The sequence below is a fragment of the Gambusia affinis genome, linkage group LG14, assembly GCF_019740435.1.
Source record: "Gambusia affinis linkage group LG14, SWU_Gaff_1.0, whole genome shotgun sequence".
Lineage (NCBI taxonomy): Eukaryota > Metazoa > Chordata > Actinopteri > Cyprinodontiformes > Poeciliidae > Gambusia > Gambusia affinis.
Genome location: NC_057881.1, coordinates 19,001,322 through 19,026,489, shown reverse-complemented (window position 1 = coordinate 19,026,489; position 25,168 = coordinate 19,001,322). Strand labels below are relative to the sequence as shown.

The 25,168-nt window shown below is 39.7% G+C and overlaps 1 protein-coding gene across 2 annotated transcripts; it reads left to right on the top strand.

The window, feature by feature from the left end:
- The first annotated feature begins 466 nt into the window (after window positions 1-466).
- snx13 (sorting nexin 13) lies at window positions 467-23,538 on the top strand. Of its 2 annotated transcripts, none has more exons than XM_044138340.1 (25): window positions 467-654; window positions 10,669-10,781; window positions 10,882-10,984; window positions 11,127-11,216; window positions 12,739-12,860; window positions 12,943-13,061; window positions 13,431-13,535; window positions 13,640-13,728; window positions 13,919-14,002; window positions 14,096-14,234; window positions 14,371-14,459; window positions 16,033-16,132; window positions 16,492-16,685; window positions 16,824-16,928; window positions 17,015-17,185; window positions 18,026-18,095; window positions 18,631-18,809; window positions 18,904-19,011; window positions 19,462-19,572; window positions 19,696-19,857; window positions 20,374-20,445; window positions 20,555-20,700; window positions 20,793-20,861; window positions 20,941-21,053; window positions 21,230-23,538. In XM_044138340.1, exons 1-25 carry the CDS (start codon window positions 643-645, stop codon window positions 21,463-21,465), a joined length of 2,901 nt encoding a protein of 966 aa, XP_043994275.1. In that variant the 5' UTR covers window positions 467-642; the 3' UTR covers window positions 21,466-23,538. The 2 variants fall into 2 exon arrangements, with proteins under 2 accessions (XP_043994275.1, XP_043994276.1); XM_044138341.1 differs by having other exon boundaries at window positions 468-654; window positions 18,667-18,809.
- The last annotated feature ends 1,630 nt before the right edge of the window (window positions 23,539-25,168 follow it).

Here is a 25,168-nt window from a genome sequence, read left to right as displayed (position 1 = left end):
TACTTAATTTGTTCACCTTTTGATCAAAAATATACCAGCTTGAGAATTATTAGATGGTGAAATTATTTCAACATACACTATTGCAATAATGTTTTCTTCTTGTTAATGGAACACTGTATACATAAACAAATTATGATGCACTAAAAATAGAGCAAAACAAATTCCAACACAAAGTAGGTGCATGTAAGCAAATATGTAAGCTATAAAAAGATAACAGTGTATGAGTCAAAGAGCCGAGTGCAAATCTTAGTAAAATCCCTTATATTGTTTCAGTTATTGTTTGACTCTATGCGTACAGAACTTGCCAAACAGTATATGGATTTAAATTATTCCTACAATGAAACAATGTATTTCTGTTATCAAGTATAACTCCATTAGTAGTGTTTTTTGGGGTTTTTTTTTATTTAGGTCAGTCATGATTAGCGATGCTTTCTGCGTCATTGTCTTCTAGCCAATAGCGCAGCGACGTCCTGAGACGACGCTCCAAAGACGTAAACCTTGCCAACATGGCGACGCTCCGAAGAGAGCACAGAGGTTTGGAGTAACGACCGCTTTCTAGCTGCGAAAAATAACCTCAACGCCGGCTAATACGATGTGGTGGGGTTAGCCGGAGCCACGACGCGCACAGCTTTTTTTAAGAACATGTTTGCAGAGGTAAGCTGGCGCCGGTGAATCTAAGGCGTGTGTCGTTACGGTAGTTTGTTTTTAAGCGGTGTATATGGCTGCTTAGCTCGGAGCGGCTAGCGCCTCGGCGTCAGTCCCCGCGCAGGTAAACACAGAGCCCGGACAGACATGGAGAGGACGGCACGCTTGGCTTCCAGAGAGGCTGTCAGCTATAAGTGGTTGTCAACCACGGATTACACAGATAACACTGCGTTAATACAAAAGGCTTAAAATATCTGTCCTGTCAACACTGCACTGGAATTAGATGGACACAAGCAATGTCGGCAATATGCGTGTAGATTATGTTTAAGGTCCTTCAGCAAATTTCTACGTTTCTACAGCTGACACAGGTGAGCTAGGCGTTAGCAGTGTTGCAGTTGTTGGGAAGCTAATAAGAAAGCCAGTTTGTTGCTGAACAAACTATAAATACATATGTAGTCGGGAAGTTATTGTTGTTCGTTTATCTTGCTTCATGGAATCCATCAAAATGTATTTATTAGTCATAAGCAAATGGCCTAAAACAGAGAATGTCTTGAAATTTTTCAAGTGCCTTGAGTGAGTTGTTGTTCAGTAAGTGTCGAGATTTCCTGCCTGACGTGTAATTACATGTGTTTTGCTGCAATTCTCACATGATCTTCTTTATCAGGGAGATACCAGGAAAAAAAAACAAAAAACAAAACACACTCAAGTTATGGCATGTGCAGATATTCAAACCAATTTAGTACTTTCTGTATCTACATGGCACTGCTGATGCTGGTAGTTTAATGAATAAGTTAGGTGTTAAACTTTATCTCCAAGGCTTAGATGTTGCAGACATAGTTTTGTCAGTGGCTTTTTACAGCTGGCTAAACCTCATTAAGCCGTCTTAATCAAAAGCTTGCTCGACATTGAGGCCAGTTTACTGTCACATCAGGCCTACTTTTCAAATGGCAAGCCTGCCTTTCTCCTAATTTAAGGTTGGGTAGCCTGCTAGACAAGCTGGACACTTCCAAGGAGGAAAAGGCCTGATCAGACCTGTTTTAGTGTATTCACAAGAGTGGCTGTGCCATGCAGAAGCTATTTGTAGGTGATGTGTTTAGGCAATGCTGAGATTTTCACAGTACAAGCTTAAGAAGTAAATATGCAGACATTTAGCTTAAAATGTATAACATAATAAAAAAAAAATTTTTGTTGCTTTTTTTCTTGTTTATTGTAGCTTGCCAAATAAACGTTTAGAAAAGCACAATAAGACATAGTAAGTTTAATGTCAGTAATATGCGCTTTTGGGTTATCTTAAATAGATTTCCAGTTGCAAAGAATTCTGGATGTCTCTCTTATAAGTCAGCGAAAAAACAGTAGCCTTCTTCCAGCCAGCTGACCGGCAGCAACAAGTGGTAGAGAAATAGCTCTTTGCTCTACATTTACTTTATGTGGCCTGTCATTAAATAGACTTTAAACTATAGCAACAAGATGATGGAAAGCATTTACAATTTTGAGACATTAACTTTTAAAACCTTAAAGCCTCTTACCATATGCCAAAATAAAACTTGTCACTTGGCAAGGACACATCAGATAAGTGCTTAAAATGTGTGTCATGATGTAATTATTTTTATCTAACACATGAAAGCTATAATTTCCCCACAGCTGCTGTGACTAATTTATTATTGCAATTATGATACAATTATTTGTAACATTTATTTGAACAAAGCAAAATTGTAGAATTAACAACCACTACTTTTTGTAATAATTTTCAAATAAATGTTCTTGTTGTGCAGACTACCATTGATTTTTGAAAAACATCAGGGGAACCAGATAGAACAAAATGGACGTGAAATATAGTTGAGAAAATATCTCACTTTCTGTCTTTAATGCATTTACAAGTACTGGTTAAAACAAAAACAAAAAACTTTCTTTCTATGTACGGAAAGAAAATTTACATTTCTCTTATGTAATATGCATTTAATAATTTAATATACATACACCCACATAAAAGTGTATATGCCACTTTTATGAGGCATATACCTTTAATTTGTAATTGTTGATGTTTTTCAGCTCAAGTTAAGAAAAGATTGTGGATTACGTATGGAGAGTCTGCCAGTTTTTATCTCTGAAATGAAAGCTTAGCTGCAAATGTGTTGCTTAGACTGAAACTAAAGCTTTGCCGTAGACCTTAATGAGCTGTCACAGCTGGCTTATTGACAGCTTCCACCTAAAACCACTAAACCTACATAACTTATAACATTTAAAGCGTTGTGAAACTTCATCAAAAATTCTGACAAAATCTTTTGCATTAGTGTACCGATGGTCTGAAAGTTCTCATTTTGAGGCCCTGCGGCAAACTATGGGGTCACATAATTTATTAAAAATGTGTGTTGGTGCCACAGTGTTGTGTTTGAAGACTTTAATGATGCTGTGAGCTTTATGAGTCTGTCTCTCCTCTGTGGTCTCTTAAAGACCCCAAACTGCCTGCTGAGGCACATAATAATAATAATAATTAAAAAAAAAACATAAATAACACCATCTTCTCTATATTTCTTTATTTACATTATACTTTGGTCTAACATTATTCCCTTACAGAAGTTAGAGCTGGATAGGAATATCTATTTGTCTTCGTACTAGTTGTTAGCATGTCACGTTCTTGGACTGTATTCAATAGTTTCACTTTCAAGTCGCACGCATCTGTCTACCTGGATACATTTTTAAAGTAAAGCCAGTCTGAGCCCTGCTTTTTGTGAGGTTCTGTCATTTCTATTCTTATTCAGCGACTTAGTTGTGAAAGACATGTTCGACATTTGAAGGTCTGAAGATACATCTTTTGACGCACCTTCTGTTGAAGTGTGTGAGAACATACCTGCAGTCGAGTGCTGAAGTTTATCCGCAGATCTACCTCTCTTATAGTTTCGTAAAGCTGATTACAACTTCAACCCTTCTTGAAAGTCTTCTACTGCTTTTGGGAGTGTGGTGATTTTTGGTCGTTATTCTAGAAACCTGTTTGTGATTTAAGACACGAATGTTGGACATGAAACACTAGCTCCTTCAGTCTCTGCTTTGACGTATCGCAAAGGTGTTGTGTTGGGTTGAGGTCAGGATTTTGTGCAAAGTTAGAAGCATTAAGTTGCCCTTAATGTTTCGCTATGGTGACACATTGAATTCCTTTTTCTGCGCCTAGTAAGGTGAGTCCAACTCCTTAAAAACCGACCCACACAACAATCCTCTCTGCATCAAACTTTGCACATGACAGAATAGTCAGTTAAGTGCCAAATCTCGACTCATCCAATTGATTACCAGGCATGCTTAATTACCCCAGTGCAGACAACTCCACCTCACTAGTGCACTGGCAACATGCTTTCCACCACTGACTGCTTCACTTCAGTGATGTAAGGCTTGAATGGAGACCCATACTTGGCCATTGATACCCATTTTATGAAGCTCCGATTGGAGCTTCATGGGATGCAATGTCAAACTGGTTACCATAAAAAAAACCATTGCTCTATTCACATCCAGTTAGGTAGAATCCATATCGAAATTCAGTTCATATGATTCAAATACAATTGAACCATATCGTCGGATTCAAATGGTAAACCATAAAAATACCTGTGAGGATAAAAACATGACTTCGGTTGCCTGAAGAGAAGCATTTCTGTGGAAGATGAAAGTGACATTCAGTGATGAATCACAGACCTACTTTTGGCCAGGAGAGGAGATGAGATGAGTTGGGGACTTTTGTTTGGCGCAGGATGAATAACACACACAGAAAACTGGCTCAAGGAAACATTTCCAAACACACTGATGAGGATGAAGATGGGTGTTTCTTCTCCAGTAATAGCAGTCGTTGCATTAGTTGCATTTGCGTGAGTGTTGAAATAATTTTAAACGAATAGTATGCAATTATATATATATAAAAAAATAAATAAATAAGTGCATTTTCAGGAGTCAAATCGATTTAGCCAAAGATTAAAGTTTGTTCTACAGAAAAGATGCTTCACTTCAATGACAAGACCAGTAAACAGTCTGGGCATCGATCTGTTTAAAGATTTGTGGTGGAAGTTGAATAGACACTGCTAGTCTATTGCAATGTTCTGTGTTGCATAGCAGATATGTCAACAGCTGCATGAGAAAATTGGAACCCGACTGACGAAGACGATTGCTAAATGTTTGGAAAGTTCGAGGTATTGTTAAAAATCATCTTTAAGAGAAAACAATTACTGATGAAGAAAGAACAAGAACTAATAAATTGTCATTAATTTTTTAGTTCTAAACTTTTTCCTTTAATTTATTTTAAAATATGTCACACTTTTCCAGCTGTGTTATATATTGAGCTGTTAAAGAACAAAGTTAAGCATGTCTAGAGTTTCATGTATTTCATATATTGTTGTTTCATATATAGCCTGACACTATATTGTTTTGTTTTGTTTTTTTGTCACTTTCAGATGATGAAATACCCTGCTGGAGATTTTTAGCTGGCCTGTACAGAAAAAAAAAAAAGACATTTAAAGCTGAAGAATTCAGTTAGATTTTATCAAAGCTCTTTTGTTACAAGTAAAAGTATTACACACTGTTTAGTCATAAATGTGTTGTTCCTTTTCAATATGAGGAAATCATCTACTGTTCATGTTCAACTAAGTTTTTTTACGTTGCAGATTGACAAGACATTTACAGCTAAATGGAACATTTTCAAAAAGAGTTAAGCATTTAAAAAGTTCTCAGAATATTTGTGAAACAATTTTCAGTTTTTGTGTCAGAAGGATGGTAAAACTCTCTTGTTTTCCTTTAGAAATAGACCATCATTTGGTGATTTTTATTTTTATTTTTTTGAGTGTGACAGTCACCCTGTCACACTTCTTCCTCTTGATCACTACCTGAAGCTTTTCCAGAGAGCAGAGTTTGGTGACCTAAAGCAACCTTTAACCCAATCACTGGTCAGAGTTACAGCTATTTGTAATCTCACACGAGTCGCATAAATAGAAATCCGCCATAAAATAGACAGTCTCTTACGTGTATCTATTTATGTGCAGATATAAATGGATGGGTTTGAATTTACAGCGCATGAATTACAAAGTAGTCCTGACGTAGTGATTACAGCATTAGAATTGCAATAATTAGTTAATTTAAATCGTTAAATTACCACATGGTATTCATTTGCAAATGGCTGTCTTGTTTTATTCTTTTAAATGTGTACTTATAGAAAATGACAATGTTCATGACATTATGATATAAGTTAATGTAATTTTGGTTTAATGATATAATGAGATTTTTTGGCAGTTATTGTGAGAAACTTTGTTTATACTGCACATCTACTGAATATCTCCAATGAAATATTTGGTTGCTTTTGTGTGTGTGTGTGTGTGTGTGTGTTTTTAAGCATGGGTTGTGTTAGGATTTGGCCTGATATTGTGTTTTGTGTGTGTGTGTGTGTGTGTGTGTGTGTGTCCTGATGGGCCCTGGGTGTTAATCTCCGGAACAGGTGCTTCATGTTTAAAACCTTGTGTAAGCTTTAATGACTCAGGAGTGTCAGCTACCATCTCTGCCGTCAGAGTCCAGCCTCCTCGCTCAGTCTCGTCTCACAACGCTCCTGACGTTTCAGTGTTGATCAAAGCCACAGAGCTCATTTCTATTTGATTTTATAATTTAAAAAAAATTAAAAAAAAGTGCGGAGGAAAACATGGCCAACATGTACTCAGTGTCAAGTCAATCATTTTAAATACCACCTTTAGTTGCAATGTTAGCAGAAAGTCTTTTGGGGTTTGTCTCTATCACTTTTGCACGTTTATGCCTCTTCTTTATTTTTTTTTCAAAATAATTGTAACACAGTCAAATATGATGGAGAGCATTTGTAAATATCAATTATTAATCTGTGCCACAGAAATTGTATCAGTTATGTCTGAAATTTGACTGGGCCAGTCCAACACATGAATCTGCTTTGATTTAACACATTCTATTATTACTTTTGCAAAAACAATGCTTATATACTCCATATACAGAAGGAGGAAAACTGATGCTACTTTATTGGAGAAACCAAAAAAATAAATAAAAAGAAGTCTGCCGAACATCACTGCATTCGGTCTAAGCATTTCTTTGGAATGTTGTTTCCAGATAATTTGCTATCGCTAGCTGGCTTCCTCGTGTTCTGAAAACCTTCTTGTTAAGGTTTCGTTAGCTTCCCACAACGGCGTGGTTCGATCTGCACAGAATCAGTCGTCAGCTTTTCTGTTTCAGGTTCATGTGGCCAACAGTTGATTAAAGGACTTTTTATGAAAAGGAGCAGCAGATAATTGTGCTTGATTGTTTTTTTGAATAACATTTCTCTGTATTATTTGAAGCAGGCTCTTTGAAATTGGCTTCTGATTGGCAGTTCAGAAAAATCCATATGATCATGTATTTAAATAAGAGAAGAGTGCCACTCCGACCTCCCTCCAAGATGACCTCTGACCAGTATTTCCTTTTTGTAAATACTCAGTCTAAGTATGCTTTTTGTTTTAGACTTATACTGTAATTTTAGAGATGTTTAACACTGTAATTCCCAATTGGATATAAAATATGTGGGATAATTCTGTGTCTTCTGGTTTAGTAATACATCAAACTGGTGTTTAGTTCATACTAGTAACACTCTGGTAGATGTACATTTCACTGTGGGAAGTATAATGTGATTTGTTTAATAAGCTTAAAGTTTTCTCCTGGTTATTTCTTTTGGCACAACACAAATATAAATGAACAAGAAAAAATAAAATGAAGTTTAAACAAATATAAGTTTTCAGCTGAATGGTGAAAGCACTCATTCCCACCCTGTATTCCAGTTGACATTGTTGGAGGACAAAACCTTCCTTCTCATATCAGTGTGATATATGGATTTTTTATCAGCATCCCCAAAAATTGTGTCACTCTGTTCGTTCTTGTTGAGTTTGTTGAAAATATGCCAAAAATGTTGTGCTGCCGACGATTGTCGGAACGTTATAAAGTTGTGTGAATATACAAACTAGCCGGCATCTGTCACATCTCCTGATGACAAAGCAGCACCTTTCTGCTTCCGGCATCAATTCCGGTTTTTGCTCAAACATTCTTATAGTTGAAGATTAAAACAAGCAGTCCTGTTATCTGTCGAATACACATTGTGTGGAAAGAAGCACACAGGAACAGACCGTGGCGTATCCCTGTGCTGTCAACTGCCCTGGCTGTTATCCAGAAATTTAGTTCACAATTGTTTCATTTAGTCTACTTCTAATAAATGACGTTGAACAATAATCATTCTCAGTGGATTCCTGTTAGAATTGTAGTAATAAAGGACAGAGTTGCTTTTAGTACCACTTCCTGTTGGCTTGTGTGTCGGTTTAAAAAAAAAAAAAAAGAAAAGTCAGATTAAGATTCTGAACTTTAAAAATATAAATTAGTACAGAAAGTGCATCTACTATACGTTCATCTCATCCCACATAATACTCTGTTACAACATACCATTGTATGCTGCTCAGTCCTCTCCACCTTCCCTCTGTTGTGGCCCGTACGTGTACTGCTGCACCTCCTCATGTGTTCATACGGCAGTAATAGGTTTCTCTCAGTGGCTCCCGGTCTGACTCGGAGAAAATCAATGCTGTGCTTCTCCTCTGAAAACTTTATTGCAGAAAGCCGTTTGGGTGGAAGTGTTTATAGTTGGGTTTTTTTTTCCACTTTGCTGCTAGCCCTGTTGGTGACCATAAGCACTTGTTGATCTATTTCTGTCTTTCTCAAATGTTTGTTCGCTTGTTCTTAAACTAATATTCTAGCTCGCATCAAACTATTTGTCTTTGGTACAAAATAACGCAAATAAATTGAAAAGAGGTTCATAGTGTTTAGATGAGGCCTTTGAATGTAGAGATGTGACTTTTTTGCCCAAAGAAATTGCACACATGGAGATATTTGGCTCTTGTCTAATTTTATGGCTATAGCCTATTCAGCTACTTTGACCAATGGATCCATTAAGAATCCATTGACTTTACTTTATGTAAAAGTGAAGTCAAAATCAATGGCTGCTTTTGCTTTCATAGACTGCTGAAGCCCTTAATGCTACATATCTCATGAAAGGCCTTTTGTATTTTAAAGCGACTAGGCATCCATGTGAAATGTGGATCTCAGGCTTGCTTAAACTCCTTGACCACTCCCACAAGGGAAATGTTATTGTGGATGTGCTGCTTGGACAAGAGAGAAGTATTTTTATTTTATTCTTGTAGTTCTCCCTTCCATTGAGGTTCATCTTGCAAGCTCATTTGGTTTTCTTCTAAATGGCACTAACAGTGTGGCTAACAATCTGGGGTAGCTTGCTTATGTCTTAATGTCAGGACCCTGCGGTCTGTTTAAGACGACCAAAGTTTGTTGCAAGCTGTAAATTCTTCAAATAGCGTTACATTGCGTTACTTGATGCATAAATGTAATGTTTTTGGTCAGTCTTATTTCTCTTCCCAGCTTTGTTCTTTGAGACTTTATGACTTGTGATGCAGCCAGTAGTCTTAATGAGTTTATACACAAAGTTTCGACTGATCTCATTTTTATCCCAGTCTTTTTGTACAAAACAAAAAAAAACAAAACGTTTGTGCAAAACCGTTGGAATTTCCAGCAAAATATCTTGACATCCAGCAGCACTCTCTTCTGTTAATTTATGTTGTTGAATTTATTATATGCCTAGTAAATGCATTCCAATCCAGATCACCCTGTTTTGAAAGAATATAGTATTCCTTCAGGATGGAGATATTTTCAACCGTAGCGCATAGCAGCAATTTATCTGGCCCGTGGTTCTAAATGTGACACAGTTGGCAGCTCATATTATGCGTGTCATTCGACGCTGACTTCCAGAACAATGGGTCAGTGTCCTGAGGAAGCTGCGTGTACTCCTGTCGGTCCCATCAGCCTCGCTACTTATCTAGGAAATGTAGGTCAGGTGAAGATCATCGCCACTGATCGTCACTCGGTGCGGCTTCACACTCGGACAGAGAGAGTTAAAGCCTTTGCAGGGTAAAATTTTACAGGTATTTTACTTTTCGGCGATTCAACGCGAGTCCAAGCAAGTGTCCTTCCTTTAGGTCACAGGATAAAGGATATACAACAATATGCTGTGATCAGGTGTTTCCCAAGGCTAACTTAACAAAACAAAGAAGCAGCTATGTTTTACTGGTGTTAAAGTTTGGTTTCATGTGCTAGGTATTCCAACAATCTCAAGGAGTGATATCCTTGAGCAAGTGGAAGAGATATTGGTTAAAAACCAGAACTTTTGTTTCCTGGAATGACAATAACAGGAAAACCATTGGAAGTCACACACTTGATCACATGTTGTCGTTTTTTTGTTTGTCTACTGCTCCCTAACAGTACAAACGATACAAATTCTCACACACAGTAAATAGAAGTAGGAACTTTTTACCACCTTTTTCTTGATAAGTTAAAATATTTGTTGAGGTATTCATAAAGTGTCTGCAGCTTACTTTGATCCCAGTGAAACAAGAGAGGACTTATGCTCCGCTGTCTGCTCGAAAACTGTCTCGTTTTAATAAACAGAACAAGGTCAGTGATCATATCATCCAGGAGATGGATTGAAATATCATTGAAATATGAAATATATAATGTTTTGAGATTTTCCGCTAAATTATAAAAGGTGCAAATCAATTCTAAACATTACATAGCATTTATGTGAAACAAATGCTATGCCTAAGAAAGTATGCATGAATGAATCATCAGTTATTGAAGGAAATTGAATTAAAAAAAAGTCACATTTTCCTTCCTCAGGAAAAACCACTTAAGCAATTATGTTGGGTTATATGATTGTTAAAGATATAACTTCAGAACTCTTGCTCTATAAGCACAATACTTCAAAACAATGTTTGGCGTCAGTCAATTTCTTCAGCGAGTCATGATTGGTTTGAATGTTCACTATTTTATATGAAGCTGTGAAGACTGGATTAAACAGGGGTGTCCAAAATGTGATTGGAAACAGTCTAGTTTGGTTTCTTGCCAAGTAAACACAAGCAAGTGGAAAGTATTAATGATTTTTTGTTCCTTTCTGTCTTCTAGGCCAGTCTGTCCATCTGGGGATGGGGGGGTCTTGGAGTTGTGCTGTTCTTTGTAACCTTTGGACCTTTTGCCATATTCTACCTGGCCTTCTATATCTTTTGCTTCATTGGAGGGTGAGTTGCGTGACCTGAATTCTGCTTTTAAACTTGGCAGAACATCTCCCTGACATGTTTTTCTTTGTTTTTTTTGCCTCTGTTGATTTCTGTTTTTCAGTGGCTTTGCAGTCACTTTGCTTTATGGAAAGATAAACTCAGAGAAACACCTGGAAAAATGCGAACACTCTTATTTGCCACCCACACAAATTGGTATACCCAAGGTAAGAACATACCATAAACACACCCGCATGCATATTTTAACCTCTCCTGAACAAACACATTAATCAAATTGTTTTGCTGATAAGGCAGGCTGGCCACTTACTTCCTCTCACCTCTCTCGTTTTGGCTTGCTGACTCTTTCAGACACTGGATGACATGAAGCTGGAGGTAAAGCCAATAAAGATTGACAGGAGACTGACTGGGTCCAGTTTCATTGATGAGCCACTACATCAGGTGTGTTGGAGTCTTTCTTTGTAATTCCAGCGCCACATCCTGTAAATTTGGCCCCCTGTGTTTGGTTTTGTTTCCTCTTTTTGCTTTTTCGCAATAACTGTAGTTATCTGAGGAGTTGTACGGACGGATGACAAACGCCACAGGGCGTTGTTGGGGAAAGCTTCTGCGCCCGTTGTCTAAATCAAATCAGAACTTGTTTAAAGGCCTGGGGAGGATGTCAAAGAAAAAAACAAATGATCTATATTGTTATTCTGAAGCCATGAGGTCGACACTTGGCCTTATCCATCTTTATCCTTTGACGGGAGTGTTGAATTTAGCTAAGAACTGGACTAAGTGAGAACACCCATACAAATACTGAACCAAGAACAGGCGGGGGTCAATTTGTCTCGTCTTGATGAGCAAAGTGAGCAGTCTGTTTATAAAACAAAAAAATGCTGCTAAGCAGGAAATGTTGCCTATCTAACTTCAAAATAAGAGTCTCAACCACACATAAGAGGATTCCGAGATGAAATCACACTTCTTCGTATTTGTGACGTAACAATCTCTGACGCTTTACCAGACGAAGTCTAACAAAAGTATATGTGTGAAACTAATGATAAGAACAACAGACTAAAGTAGTTGAATTCATAACTCATAGTGATGCAGCTGCAGCTTGACGAGACAGCTTACATTAGATGAGCATTCATTTGATTTTGGGGACAAAAAGGTGTACATGAATATGCAAAGTTTGCAGAAAGATCCCAAATTGGGATTTAAACTCAGGACATTCTTGTTTTCTTTTTTTTTCTTTTTTTATTTAATCATTGTTAACATCTTATTCAGTATATTAGAAAAAAGAGCTGATCCTATTAAAACATGATGAAAAGGGGAAGCGGAGCATTCCGTTTTGTTTCAGTAAAGCAATTAGTAACATGTGCCTCCAGCACAAAGTAATGACTGTTGCACTGCTGACGCATTTTCAGTCTGCCGGTGATTACCTTTGTAAATATAGCAGTGCAGACGGGGGAAACTCAACTAAGCAGTTTCTGTTTGGTCATTTTCTCACTTCTTTTCATTTTTGTGTACTGTCCTGTGGTTGCAATACTTGGGTTTTGGAAACAAAATTACAGCATGTTGTCCTCAGCCTGTCGCTGACAAGTGCAGACACAGCAGTTAGTGATGGTCAGATGACAATGACTGGACTATCAATGTCTCCTCCTCACCCCCTGGGAATGAACGCCTGGCATTTCAGCTGCATGTGAACCTTGAGTTAAATGCAGCCAACTGCATGCAAGTAAAATGCAGTTATCTAATTTGTGTCACTTTTTCTGTGAGAAATCCCGCCCTCTCTGTGCTTCAAAGAGTTGTTAACGTTGGCCATAATTACCGAGTTGTCTAGTCGATCTACTTAATACCCTTTTAGTTTATGCAAGAGTCTTTTAAAGATAGCATAAACAGTGTTAATATATAAATGAATGATATTGGTATCTGTGTGCACCTCTTGAATCCTCCCTTTTTTATTTATTTTTTGTTTGTTTTGTAGGTCATCCAGTTTGCTCTGAGAGACTATATCCAGTACTGGTATTACACTCTGAGTGAAGACGAGTCCTTTTTGCTGGAGATTAGACAAACTCTGCAGAATGCCCTCATCCAGTTCTCCACGCGGTACACGGTGCACGTTTGCTGACTTTCTTAAGGCTGCATTTGAAAATGGTATTTAGCATACCTGTGCGTTCTGTATCTGAAGGTCCAAAGAGGTGGACTGGCAGCCTTACTTCACCACCCGCCTGGTGGACGACTTCGCCACCCATTTACGTGTCTTTAGAAAAGCCCAGGATCGCCTGGCCGACAGAGAGGACAAGCAGAGTAAGAACACACAGTCATACCGACTTCCTGTTTTACTCATTTACTGTGTCTGCAGTGGGCTGCCAATGCCAAATGTATTCACACCCTTTAGACCTTTCCCTTTTTCTAAGCTTTATACATAATTGGAAAGTAGAAAGAAAATGGGCTTTTATTTCTCAATAAATAAAAATCTGAAAAGTGTTTCTTCTATCTGACGCAAGTGATCATCAGTTTTTAAAGTGAAGCTACAGATCCTCGATTTGATTTTGTCATGGGCTTTGACTAGATCATTCTAATGCACCAACGTAATACATATGCAAGGCACTGTTAATATAAGAAGAATCCAAGAGGCGAATTTACTGGTTAGTAATGAGAGGAACCTCTTCACAGGAGACATAACGGATGAGCTGGTTGACTCATTTTTTGAGGCTGAAGTGGAGATGGAAAGAAAAATTTGTAGAGACGTAGTTTGCACATCCCACCGCGATGAAGAAGGTAAGCCAAACTCTCTCTGAAGGAGTTTTGTAACGGATTATGAATCAATTTCAGGGTTTAATGGCTTTATTTAACATTTTGTGTGTGTGTGTGTACATTTTCAGGTTTTCTTCGAGACTTGTGTGAGTTGCTTCTGTATTTGTTACTACCTCCTGGAGATTTCCACAACAAAAGCATGAGATACTTCCTGAGGGTGAGTTTACACGTGGATGTTATCTACTCTTAAATGCAAATTGAAGAGAAGAAAGGCAAAATTGCAGTCACAGATCGAATCAGCAGCTTGTGCAGGTCATGCTGCATAAGGTGTGATTCTACAATGTCTGTGCGGTGGCATTTTTGTAGTGTAATTTCCTGATTATTCAAGAAAAGCTTCTCTTATTTAGGAGGTGCTAGCATACGGAGTGCTACTTCCTCTGATCAATCAGCTGAGCGACCCGGACTATATTAACCAGTTTGTCATCTGGATGGTGAGCATCCAAACCAAGACGCAATCTGAAAACCAGTTTTTATTTAGTGCTTCAGTCGGAATAAATCCCTTGGTGCAACGTTTCTGCTTCTAGATTCGGGACTCAAGCTGCAACTATGAAGCCTTCATGAACATCTTGAAGTTGACAGACAAGCCGGCCGAGCTGGAAGCTGTTAAAGACAAGGTGCTGGAGGAGCTGCTGTATCTCCGCTCACTGGACACAGCTGGAGATGGTGAGTTCTCGATTTTTTACACTTGCATCAAGAGGCTCCCGATTAACTTGTCATACCAGTTAAGTGAACAAATGAATAAAGATAATGTTGGCTAAGTTACATCGGTTGCTTGGTTCTTCTGTTTCTTCCTCTTTAGACATCAATGTGATCAAAAACCAGATTAACAGTCTTCTATTTGTGAAGAAGGTGTGTGAGACCAGGATCCAGAGACTACAGTCCGGAAAGGTGGGGAAACTGCACCACAGATTCATCTACATCCACTGCTTTGCAAAAGTATTCACACCCCTTAAATATTTGCGCATTTTTTCACAATGCAACTGCAAACATCAGCGAAAGGTATGCAATTCTTAAGTGGGAGATAAATTGACATCCATTTAGTCATGCTTTCAGCAAATCTGGCCTTGATAGAAGTCAGAAGATGTCAGAATTTGCAGCTTGCCGCAAGCTTTGCCTGGGACACAGCAAACCTGTAGTAGAAGCTGCTTCAATCAAAGGAGACCAAAAGTTTAACTTTTTACTCAGTAGATCACTTTGTGACTCAAAACTGCCACCACACATCATCCTAAAGTTAGGGATGGGAATTTATTGTATTGTTCACCGTTTATCGTGCTGAATTTCTTGTCATGGAAAGAATTTTGATTCATGGTTGTCACGGTAAATTCCAAGTAATGTTGTTTGTATTTTCGGAGGTGTTAGTTTTACCTTTTTCTCCACTGTTTGTTCAATGAAAACATCAATAAATATAAATGCATTTCGTAAAATGATTACATGCAGCTGATGTGTGCAGATTAGTGGTGCCAGTCACACTTATTCGTGTGTCTCAATAAGGATATTACAAATTCTCAAGAGTGGTACCGGATTTTTCGGAATGTAAGCCGCTACTTTTTTTCCCCCCACGCTTTGAATAGCCTGATGCGGCTTTTCTGTGGATTTTTCCTTTAGCCACTAGGGGGCTCTTTAGCAGGAAGTGAATCTTAAGAAGTCAAAATTAGAAATTGCAAAAGAAAGCTCCAATTTCCTTTTAGAACAAGCGCGTGCTAGCAGCAGGCACGACAGACAAATGCTTTCAAACTCCTATCCCCTCTTTATGGAAACAACACGAAGAAGTTCATATGATGCAGCTTTTAAGTTGAGGGCTCTCAATCTGGTAGTACAGATCGATAGCCGCTGCACGTAAGCTCGGCATGAACGTATCCATGGTTCGGCGTTGGAGAGGCCGAACATTTATTAAGGACGCAACCCTCTGTGGAAAACCGAGAGCGGCGGAGATATCAGCGGTTTATAGCCTGATGGAGCTTATATATGTGCGTTTCCTTTTTTTTTTTTTTTTTTAACTTTGTGGGTGCATCTTATAGTGAGGTGGCCTCGATAGTCCGGAAAATACGTCATTTATGTTTGCGAGGCAACACAACAGGAATAGTTCTTATTGTCATTATCACAATAGAACCAAAAGTATTGTGATAAAACTTTTTAAGTCCATGTCGCCCAGCTCTACCCTGAACACGCACTATATACAGAGTGAAACCTGGGGAGGCAGGTTCATGGTATAGTGATGTTTTTCTTCAACAGGGAGACATAAAAAGAAAAAAAAAAGAAGCAATTTCATTCTGCTTCATAGTAACAGACTACTGTGTCTATCAAATTAAGTTTCTGTAAAATTCATTGAGGTTTGTGGTTGTCATGTGACAAAATGTGAATAACGTAAGAGTCTGAAATAACGTGTTGCTGTTGTGTTTTGGTCTCTATGTGCTGTAGTGTGCGTCGTCAGTTTTGCTCATCCTGTCCCTCTCTCTTGTAGGAGGTCGATGCCTTGAAGCTGGCAGCCAGCTTTGGCAAGCTGTGCGTTATCCCACTGGATCACATCCTCGTCCACAACATAGCGCTGCAGTTCTTCATGGGTAACCGCATCACTCGGCCGCTAATGTTCACTGTGGTTAATCCAGAACTCTGCTGATAATCATCCTTATAATCCTTGATTTATCCCAGTTTTTAATGTTGTAAGTCCAGCCTGCTCCCTCCTGACCTCGCCACAGACGTTAAGAGCTTACTCCGCTTACAGATCAGATTACGATCACATGTGCATGTGTGCACGGAGTCGAGCCAACTCTCATTAGATCTCGTTTGGAGCAGAGCCACAGACCAAAACACGGCAGCTGAATGTGTTAACTGTGGTACTCGTGTTCAGGCACTGTTGTAATTGGAGATCAATCGCAGAACTGCGCCATTCAGACAAAGCTATACCCGTCCTTTCACGCAGACTTCATGCAGGCAGCGGGGGCTCAGGCGGAGCTGTTCTTTTGGCTCACTGTGGAGGGATACAGGGTGACGGCTCAGCAGCAGCTGGAGGCGATGCAGAGCTGGCAGAAAGACGGCAAGAAGCAGCCGGGGGCCACCAAGGGCCTGCTGAAGGCGGCTGCACTGGGGGTCTATGAGCAGTACCTCTCTGACAAGGTAGGACGTACATGTAGATTCCAAGCACGTTTTTGCCACGTCAAGCATTTTCTGTTGGCTTCATCTACGAAATAGAAAGAGGAACACATTTTGAACTCATTGTTCTGATTCGAATAAAACATAATCTGCTCTAAACAGGCGTCTCCCAGGGTACAGGTGGACAAGGAGTTGGTAACAAAACTGGGAGAGAAGTTGCAGAAAGAAGACCCCACGCCTGAGATATTTGATGAAGTTCAGAGAAAAGTACTGAAGTGTTGCATTTTATTTTCCACAGACCGACTTTTACAATCGTCTCCCACCTGCTAACAGTTTTTTCGACCACGCCACAGGTCTATGAAATGATGCTACGTGACGAGCGCTTCTACCCGTCCTTCAAGCAGAGTCCCCTGTACGTCCACATGCTGGCAGAGCTGGACATGCTGAAAGAGCCGAGTTACAGAGGATCTGATGACGGCGATGGAGAGTCCTTCAACGGCTCGCCTACAGGAAGCCTAAACCTGGTGAGAAGCATGATTCCCCTTCTGTTTAGGTTTCATTTTAATTGGCAATGTTAAAGTTTAAATGATTTTTGAATTAGATAGTCCAAAAATGAAAAAAAAATAAATAAATAAAATTATAATTAAGGAAAAATATTTGACTCTGTGCTTTTGTTTTACCCATGTGATTTTTCAGTCCAGCCTGCGTAATCGAGATACATCAATAAGGCTGTAATTATCAGCAAAAAATAAATATTAATATCCTTTTCAATAGAAGATCCTGTGACAAAGTGAACTCATCTGACAGCTGAGAAGGGAAATCACACTTTTATTGTACAGGTTGTCCACATTTAGTCTTTAATTCATGTATCTAAAATTAAGGGCTCAAAATGTCTTCAATTAACTTAATGCAATTTGGCCTTTAATAGGTTAATCCCAGGTCTTCAATTTTGTCTTGACAGGGTTATTTAATCTCATATTCCATGTAATATTTTTTGCGGCACTTTTCTGTTTAGGCTAAAGTTTGAGTCTCACTCAGATAGTCTCTAGACAGTTGAAGTAACTCGGTGCTAACATACTCTTGGTAGCTAGCCAGCTTATTTTTATTTTTTTTAAATTTTTTTGCATCTATCCTGGGTAAGTGCAACTCGCACATTTTTGATTTGCACCATTATGAATTCTTAAATTTGAGCTGATGATTCTTGCAGGAAACCCGTTAGAGTGACAACCAAATCCAAAGTTATCTAAGAGTCACTCAATAGCTGTGCTTTATTTTATTGCTGTAGTTGATAGAGATGAACATGGAGTTCTGTTTTTGTTGGTTTGTTGCTCTGTTAGTTCATAATGACTTGTGTATGGTTTCAGTCGCTGGATGACCTCACCAACGCCTGCCATGATGAATTCCTGCAGCTCCACGCCTTCATATCTGACACGGGTATGTCCGCTAGCGCCTCGTAACGCAGCTTTGTTGCTCTTGGAGTTGATATTTCCTTTGTAGCAGTTTTGGAAATATGCCTTTTTCAACGATTGAGGAATAAAAACTTGCGTGTGGATGTTTTCAGATGCATCTTATCTTTCATGCAGAATGATGTGTGACTGTCCAGTTGAACCCTCTAAGCTCCTTCTAGTTTCTCCCCGCATTTTCTCTAAACATTTCACCTCCAAGTTCTGTTCGTCTCCATGTTTATCTCACTTCATGCAGTGCCAGTATTCTTTATTTCTCTCATTCCACTACCTTCAATGTTTTTTTTTTGTTCTTCCCCTTTTTCCTTCCTTCTCTCTCCCTTACCTTTTCTCCCTTTTTATTTCATTTCCACACATTTTTCTCTTCTTTCTTTCGCCTGCTTTCCTCTCCCACTTTTTACACCATTTTTTTTTTTTTGCCCACTACTTTCTCTTCCTTTCATCTTCCAACTCCTGCCTTCATCTTCCAACTCCTCTTATTTGGGATGTTTTCCCGGACGGAGTAGCTGATTCTTTTCTTCCTGGCTTCTGGGGTGCCGCAGGGGTTTGCAACGATCATGGTAAGACCTACGCACTTTACGCCATCACCGTGATAAGACGCAACCCAGACGGCAGCGAGGACTCCTGGAAGACATACCGCCGCTACTCAGACTTCCATGACTTCCATATGAGAATAACGGAGCAGGTGATTAAAATGGATGTCTCTACAGTGTTTCCAATGTGCAGCTGCAACATTGAAACTATTTATTTATTTTCTTTATGCGGCTAATGTGTTTTAGTTTGAGAACCTGACGTCGATCCTCAGGCTTCCAGGAAAGAAAACCTTCAACAATATGGACAGAGACTTCTTGGAGAAGAGAAAAAAAGACCTCAATGCTTACCTTCAGGTAATTATTATTAGGCAACTATGCCGTTTGGAAAAGTCTGGAAATAGAGGTTAGTATTTTCCAGATGTGTATAAGTAGGAAAAAATAAAATAAGACTATGAAAAAGTGTTTCTCATTCCTAATTTTACATTTTTGTCCATACTTCTTCCTTTCCTTCCTTGTTCCATGCCTCAGTTTCTTTCTTCTGTTCTACGCCCGTCCTTTCCTTCCCTCTATCCTTCCCTCCTTGTACCCTGCTTCCCTCAAACCTCAATTTGTTCCTCATGTTCTTCCCTCCTATTTCTTCTTCCTTCCTTATCTACTTCCTTCACATCCATCCAAATTTGGAAAAATCTGACATTTTTATTTAAAAAAATATATAGGAACTCCGAATTGCCGACTATGTCAGTAGTCTTTAGTTTCTGTTTCTATTGTCGTGTGTAAATGAGTTTCCGTGTGTGTGTGTTTCAGTTGCTGCTAAACCCAGAGATGGTGAAGGCCTGTCCTACTTTGATTCCCTACGTCTATGACTTCCTAGAAAACAAGGCCTACAGCAAGGGCAAAGGAGAGTTTGCACGAAAGGTCTCTACAATTTTTTCACGTGAAAATGAGTTTTTCTGTGTTACTTAATCTGAAAACCATTGTGCGTCGTCTGGCTCTCTAACACTAAATGGAATTGTTGTGTTTTTGGTGGTTCGTCTTCAGATAGACACATTTGTGAATCCTTTGCGGAGCTCCATGAGGAACATGTCCAATGCAGTGAAATCCCTGCCAGACAGCCTGGCCGAGGGAATGAATAAAGTCTCTGACAACATGGGCCGCATGTCAGAAAGACTTGGTCAGGACATCAAACAGAACATATTTAAGGTCAGCAAAATGCTTATTAAGTAAAATATATCATGTATTCTTATTTTTCAAGTTTCCAAACGTGTTTGATTTGTTTTGTTTTAAAAAAAAATGAAGGAAGGAATATAAGCAAAAGGGAGTGATTTGTTTTCTAAGTCAGTAGCTAATAGATCAGTACTCTATCCAGAGATTTAAAAGTGATCTGTGGTGATCCTAGTCTGCCTGTAATTCACCACTAGTGACAAAAACTGTCCTTCAAAACCCTGAAAAACTGGCATTTAGGTATGTTTTGACTCCTGCTCCTGTTCTGACCAGCATTGTTTCTGTGAAGTGTGCTTATTTTCTCTCCAAAAGCCTGTTGCTGGAATGACTCTGTTACTCGTACCCAACTGCCTCATCTGCAATCTGGCTGTAAAAAACATTATTTTGAGGAGAACACCACTGAAACCCTGTAATTCCATCCACTGTTGGTTTTCTCACAATGTCACTCAGTCATCTAACCTTAGCCTTTTTTTTTTTTCTTTTTTTTTTTTAAAGGTGCCTCCACTTCTTCCAAAATCCGACATCGACCCAGAACACTGTCGAGTCTCTGCTCAGCTGGACGACAATGTGAGTCTGAAACTGCTCCGTTTCTAGTTGACCTGTTTTTGTTTTTCTTTTTGTTTTTTTAAAGATTTCAGTAAAAACGGTAAGAGCTTTCCCCCCCCCGCCTGCCCAGGTGGACGATAACATCCCTCTGCGAGTCATGCTGCTCCTGATGGACGAGGTGTTTGATCTCAAAGAGAAAAACCAGTGGCTGCGCAGGAACATCAAGAACCTGCTGCAGCAGCTCATCAGAGCCACTTACGGCGACACGATCAACAGGTCAGAGATTCGCCCAACCTTCAAAGAGATCATAAGAAATAATCAACTCCCTGACGAGTCCAATTGTAACACCTTTTCTTTTGTTTGCGAAGGAAAATTGTGGATCATGTCGACTATATGACCTCTCCAGAACAGGTGGCGGAATATGTGAAAAAGTTCAGGTGGCCATTTTATTCCCGATTTGTCCGATTTTCTTTAAGAGGAATTTTGAGAAAACTGAGTGTTTCCCTCCCTGCTCAGGGATTCCTACTGGCCCAATGGGATTCTAGCCGAGACCCCACCGCGCCGGGACAAGTGCATCCGCATGAGGACGCGAGTCGCTGCCAAGACCACCCTGCTTGGCATCATGCCAGGTGAACACTACAAATCAATTTTCACGCTCTTCCGATTTTCTCTTCATGTATAGTACCTGGTTAAAAAAATAAAATAAAAAAATCATATTAACACCCCAGTGTCAAGCCGCTACCGTCACCCCTTGGATCTCAGCCCACCGCTGACGACCACGGCGTATCTCTCTTTTTGCCCTCAGACGAGCTGAAGCACATCATCGGAGCGGACACCACCAGGAAGGGCATCCTCCGCGTCTTTGACATGTTTCAGTACCAGCCCATGAACCGGCGCCTCGTCTACGTGTTCCTGGAGGGCTTCCTGGAGACCATGTTCCCCCAGTACAAATTCCCCGAGCTGTTCGTCAAGCTGCACTCCCGCTCGCCGCGCATTCACAGATACAGCCAGAAACTCCAGTGCTCCTCGCTGAAGAGGTGACAGGAAAGCGCGGGCGGCGTTGGGACGCGGGCCGGACGTCAGTGAGTGTGTGGCGAGGAAGGGAGGTGTTACACGTGTGATCGCTGCCCTTCACCTGCCCTCACACACTCCTGTTGTGGCGAGGGGGAGGGGAAACACTCCTGATTGTTTCCGCTGACACGGAAACCGAAGAATGAGCAGCTCTGAAAGACATGTTCTAACACAAATTATATCATTTGCACCAAGAGGCTGAACATGACAGTCTTCTCTTTTAGTTTCTATAACTTTTTCTTGTTTTGTTTTTTTTTTGGACTTTTTACTTTTGTTAAGCTTTACGTTAGCCAGCCAATGCTGCTTTCTTGTGGTTTAGACGAGCAGATTATAAAAATACTGCGTTGTTTTTAGACTACAGGACTCAATAGTGCAGACCCACACCTTGCCTTACTTTCCCGCTTCAGTCCTCTTATGTTGTGGAGCCACAGAGCTGTAATCATGCATACCACCACGCAGTCGACACATGAAGCACATATTCTTGTATCCGTTGCAACCAAGCAAATGTCAGAAGCACTGAGTTAAACTGCAAATGTGAGCGAACAAGAAAGAGTCGGAACGTTTTGCTCGCTGTTTTTTTGTTTTGTTTTTTTTCTCCCCCTGCCATTAGTTTTCTTCCTTTCCACGGATGGGCCACATCCCCTTTAATGCAACTGTCATAGCCTGTGATAACTAAAGCTCATGCTGTTTGTTTGTGTGTGTGTGTGTGTGTGTGAGTGTGTATGCGCTCGCTTCTTATTGCTGATCATGCAAAGAAAGAAACCTTTAATGAGCTAAAAGGTGAGGGGAATGTACGTTCTGGTCAGCGTAGGTTTCTGCGTAAGTGTGTGTGGGAGGTGTGTGTGTGCGTGTGTGTGTGTGTTGAGCTGAAAGACACACCCGTCTTCAGTCAGAAACTGTGCCAGTGTGAGCGAGTGAACCAGCCTTAAGTCCATAAATATATATACATACATATACAGTGTATACTGACCAAGAGGTGCACGGCAGAGGGAGCTCTCCGTCACGCGATCGGACTTTATGAAAAAATCAAAAGGAGAGACGGAGATATTATCACTTTTATTCTGAGAGGAAAAAAAAAAATCTTTTGATTTGGTGCAATATATTTTTGTGTAATGCATGTGCATTTTGATTCACGGTGTACTGAAAATGGTCATTCGTAATCTTTTTATTAGGAGAAAACATCGAGACGTCGTCTTAACCCCAACAACTTAACATTCCGTTGTTGTAAATTGTTTATTTTACAGACTTGTTTTATAAGTCTGAGGTTTTTTTTTTTTGGTTTTTTTTTTAAGTGTGCAGAATATGTCCACATATCCCATGCTCACGATCACAGAGTATCTGCTGTGGGTATCGAGAAAGTTAGTAATCAGCGAACGATCAGCTCCTGCACTACAGCTAGTTCAGAGGTGGTCTCGAACTGCTTCTTTTTAACCTCCTTAATGGTGTTTCATGCGTACAAGACTGTCATGCTGAGTGCAGAGATCTTCTGACCCGACTGCCTCCACTGCCTGTTTTGTGTGAAGCCCCTCCCGCCAACCTGCTAAAACCAGGTCCAGCAAAATCACAGAAGAGACTGTGGCCAATGGAATCATTGCTAATTAGCACGCACTGTAGCAACTGTGGAAGACTCTGATTGGCTGGAGCAAGAAGGATGTGAGGCGTCTCTTTAAGGGAGGGGGATGTCACCTTTAGCTTTCTGCTCAACTCTCCATGCAGAAAGTGTTTTTGTTTTTTGTTTTGTTTTTTAACCCCCAGTATATATGAATCTATGATACAGAAAATGAGTGCATATCTGTGTACATTATGTGTTAATAGTGTGCCTAAATGTACTGTCAACTCTATTTTCATATTTTTCTTTATCCAAGAAGAGGAGAAAAAAGAAAATCCATCGGAACGTCATGATCATTTTACGCGACTCAAAAACGCTTTGGGGTTTTGGGGAGTGTTTTGGCATCGTACTCAAAAACTTCTCCTGGTGAGCACTTGTGCTCAAATCAGTATAACACTAATAAAAGGTAACTCTGACTAAAGGAGTCATATTTCCCTATTGTCTTCAGTGTGTTTGATGTCATTCGCAAAGAGCTGTGTGCCGTATAGCTCTTTATGAAACATAAGAAATCCCTTGTTGAATTAAAAATAGAGCTTTATGGAGTATCTGAACATTTAATTAACACATTGTCTGGGGGAAAAAAAAAACATTGAATCTTATCACTAATGCTTTTTTTCAAATAGTTTGAGCAGTTAGATGCCCACCCTCAGGAGAGACTTGTTGGTTCCCTGCAATTCACTGTAAGGAGCATGGCTTCAAATTTAAATAATAAATACATTAATAGCTGATTTTAGTCTTATTTTTGCTATCTAGTTGGTGGTACAATAAGAACAAATGGCAAACGTTCTCCCAACAGATTAGCTTCCCCCCCCCCCCCATTTTAGGAACATGTTAAATGTCCTGGTCTCAAATGAATCAGTAATTACTAATCAGTGATGCCACAATGCACAACATGTTTGGGGGTCAAAAAGTACAAAATGTAATTGCACAAACATTATACGATCAGTGAAGTTTGGACGTGGGTGTATTATGATGTGGGGCACGTGATTGAAGGAAGGATTAATGCACAAACGCAAGCAGTTTTGATCTTCTGGAGTGACGGACATGGCCGTTTTAAGCAAGACCGTTAAGCCAAACAGTCAAGAAAACGAAATTAAATGCAGCCAAAAAAATTGTATGGCCAGTGTGGAAGAAATTAGCAATGCACATGATTAGTTTCTCCATACTGTAGATGTTTTAGAGAGGTCATGACCAGCAGAAGCTTTCATATCAAGCTTTAGATACATTTTAATAAGCATTCAAAAGCACATGTTCCCTGACATTTCATTTCATTAGACAATTTATGGACATCTATGGTTTGATTTCTCTGCATGGACTGAAAGGATTCACAATAGATGTTAACAATCCAGTCAATATTGCCTTTGGAAATACAGCTATTTAGAGAATTTTTACATCTAGTACTTGATTCAAGTGCTGTATTTATGTCAGCTTTAATACAGTAAACTCTGCATTTACTTCTTGTATCACGAACTGTTCAAAACAGCATTATCTTGATAGAGGACAAGACCAATCATTGTTCTGGCAGTATCTTTTTTTTGCTCTATTTGTTGTCTTGTCGAGGTGGCTACACAGCTATCATCGCAGCTGTATGTCGAATGCAAAGCTCCCATACAGTGACGATTCACATAACCAAAAATCAATAAATAAATCAATGATGCAAGACATTCCAGTCAGCAATCTGCTTCAAGTGTCTCTCTGCTGTTGCTCGGGACCAGGCTCTTTATGACCCCGTGTGAGTTTTGTCCCGTTAAAATGTGCAGCTCTTCATTCATCCGGTCTTCCTATGCGAGTTTCTAACCGGATCGGCGATGATGACAACTCCCCAAGCAGCCAGACCTGTCAGAGAGACAGTAGAACATTTGAGGCTTTAGATTGTATCATGCAAAAAAATAATAATAATAAGGTGGAAGCGAAGTTAAGACTTACTTGCAGCGAATGTGAGCTGTAGCACCGTCCCTATGGAGGTAGGAGCTCCCTGCTTCATTACCCTCCTCGCTGCGTTGAACACATACGCTGCAGACAGGATCAGACCCCCTCCTGAGACGGCCCTGCAGCCCCAGCAGT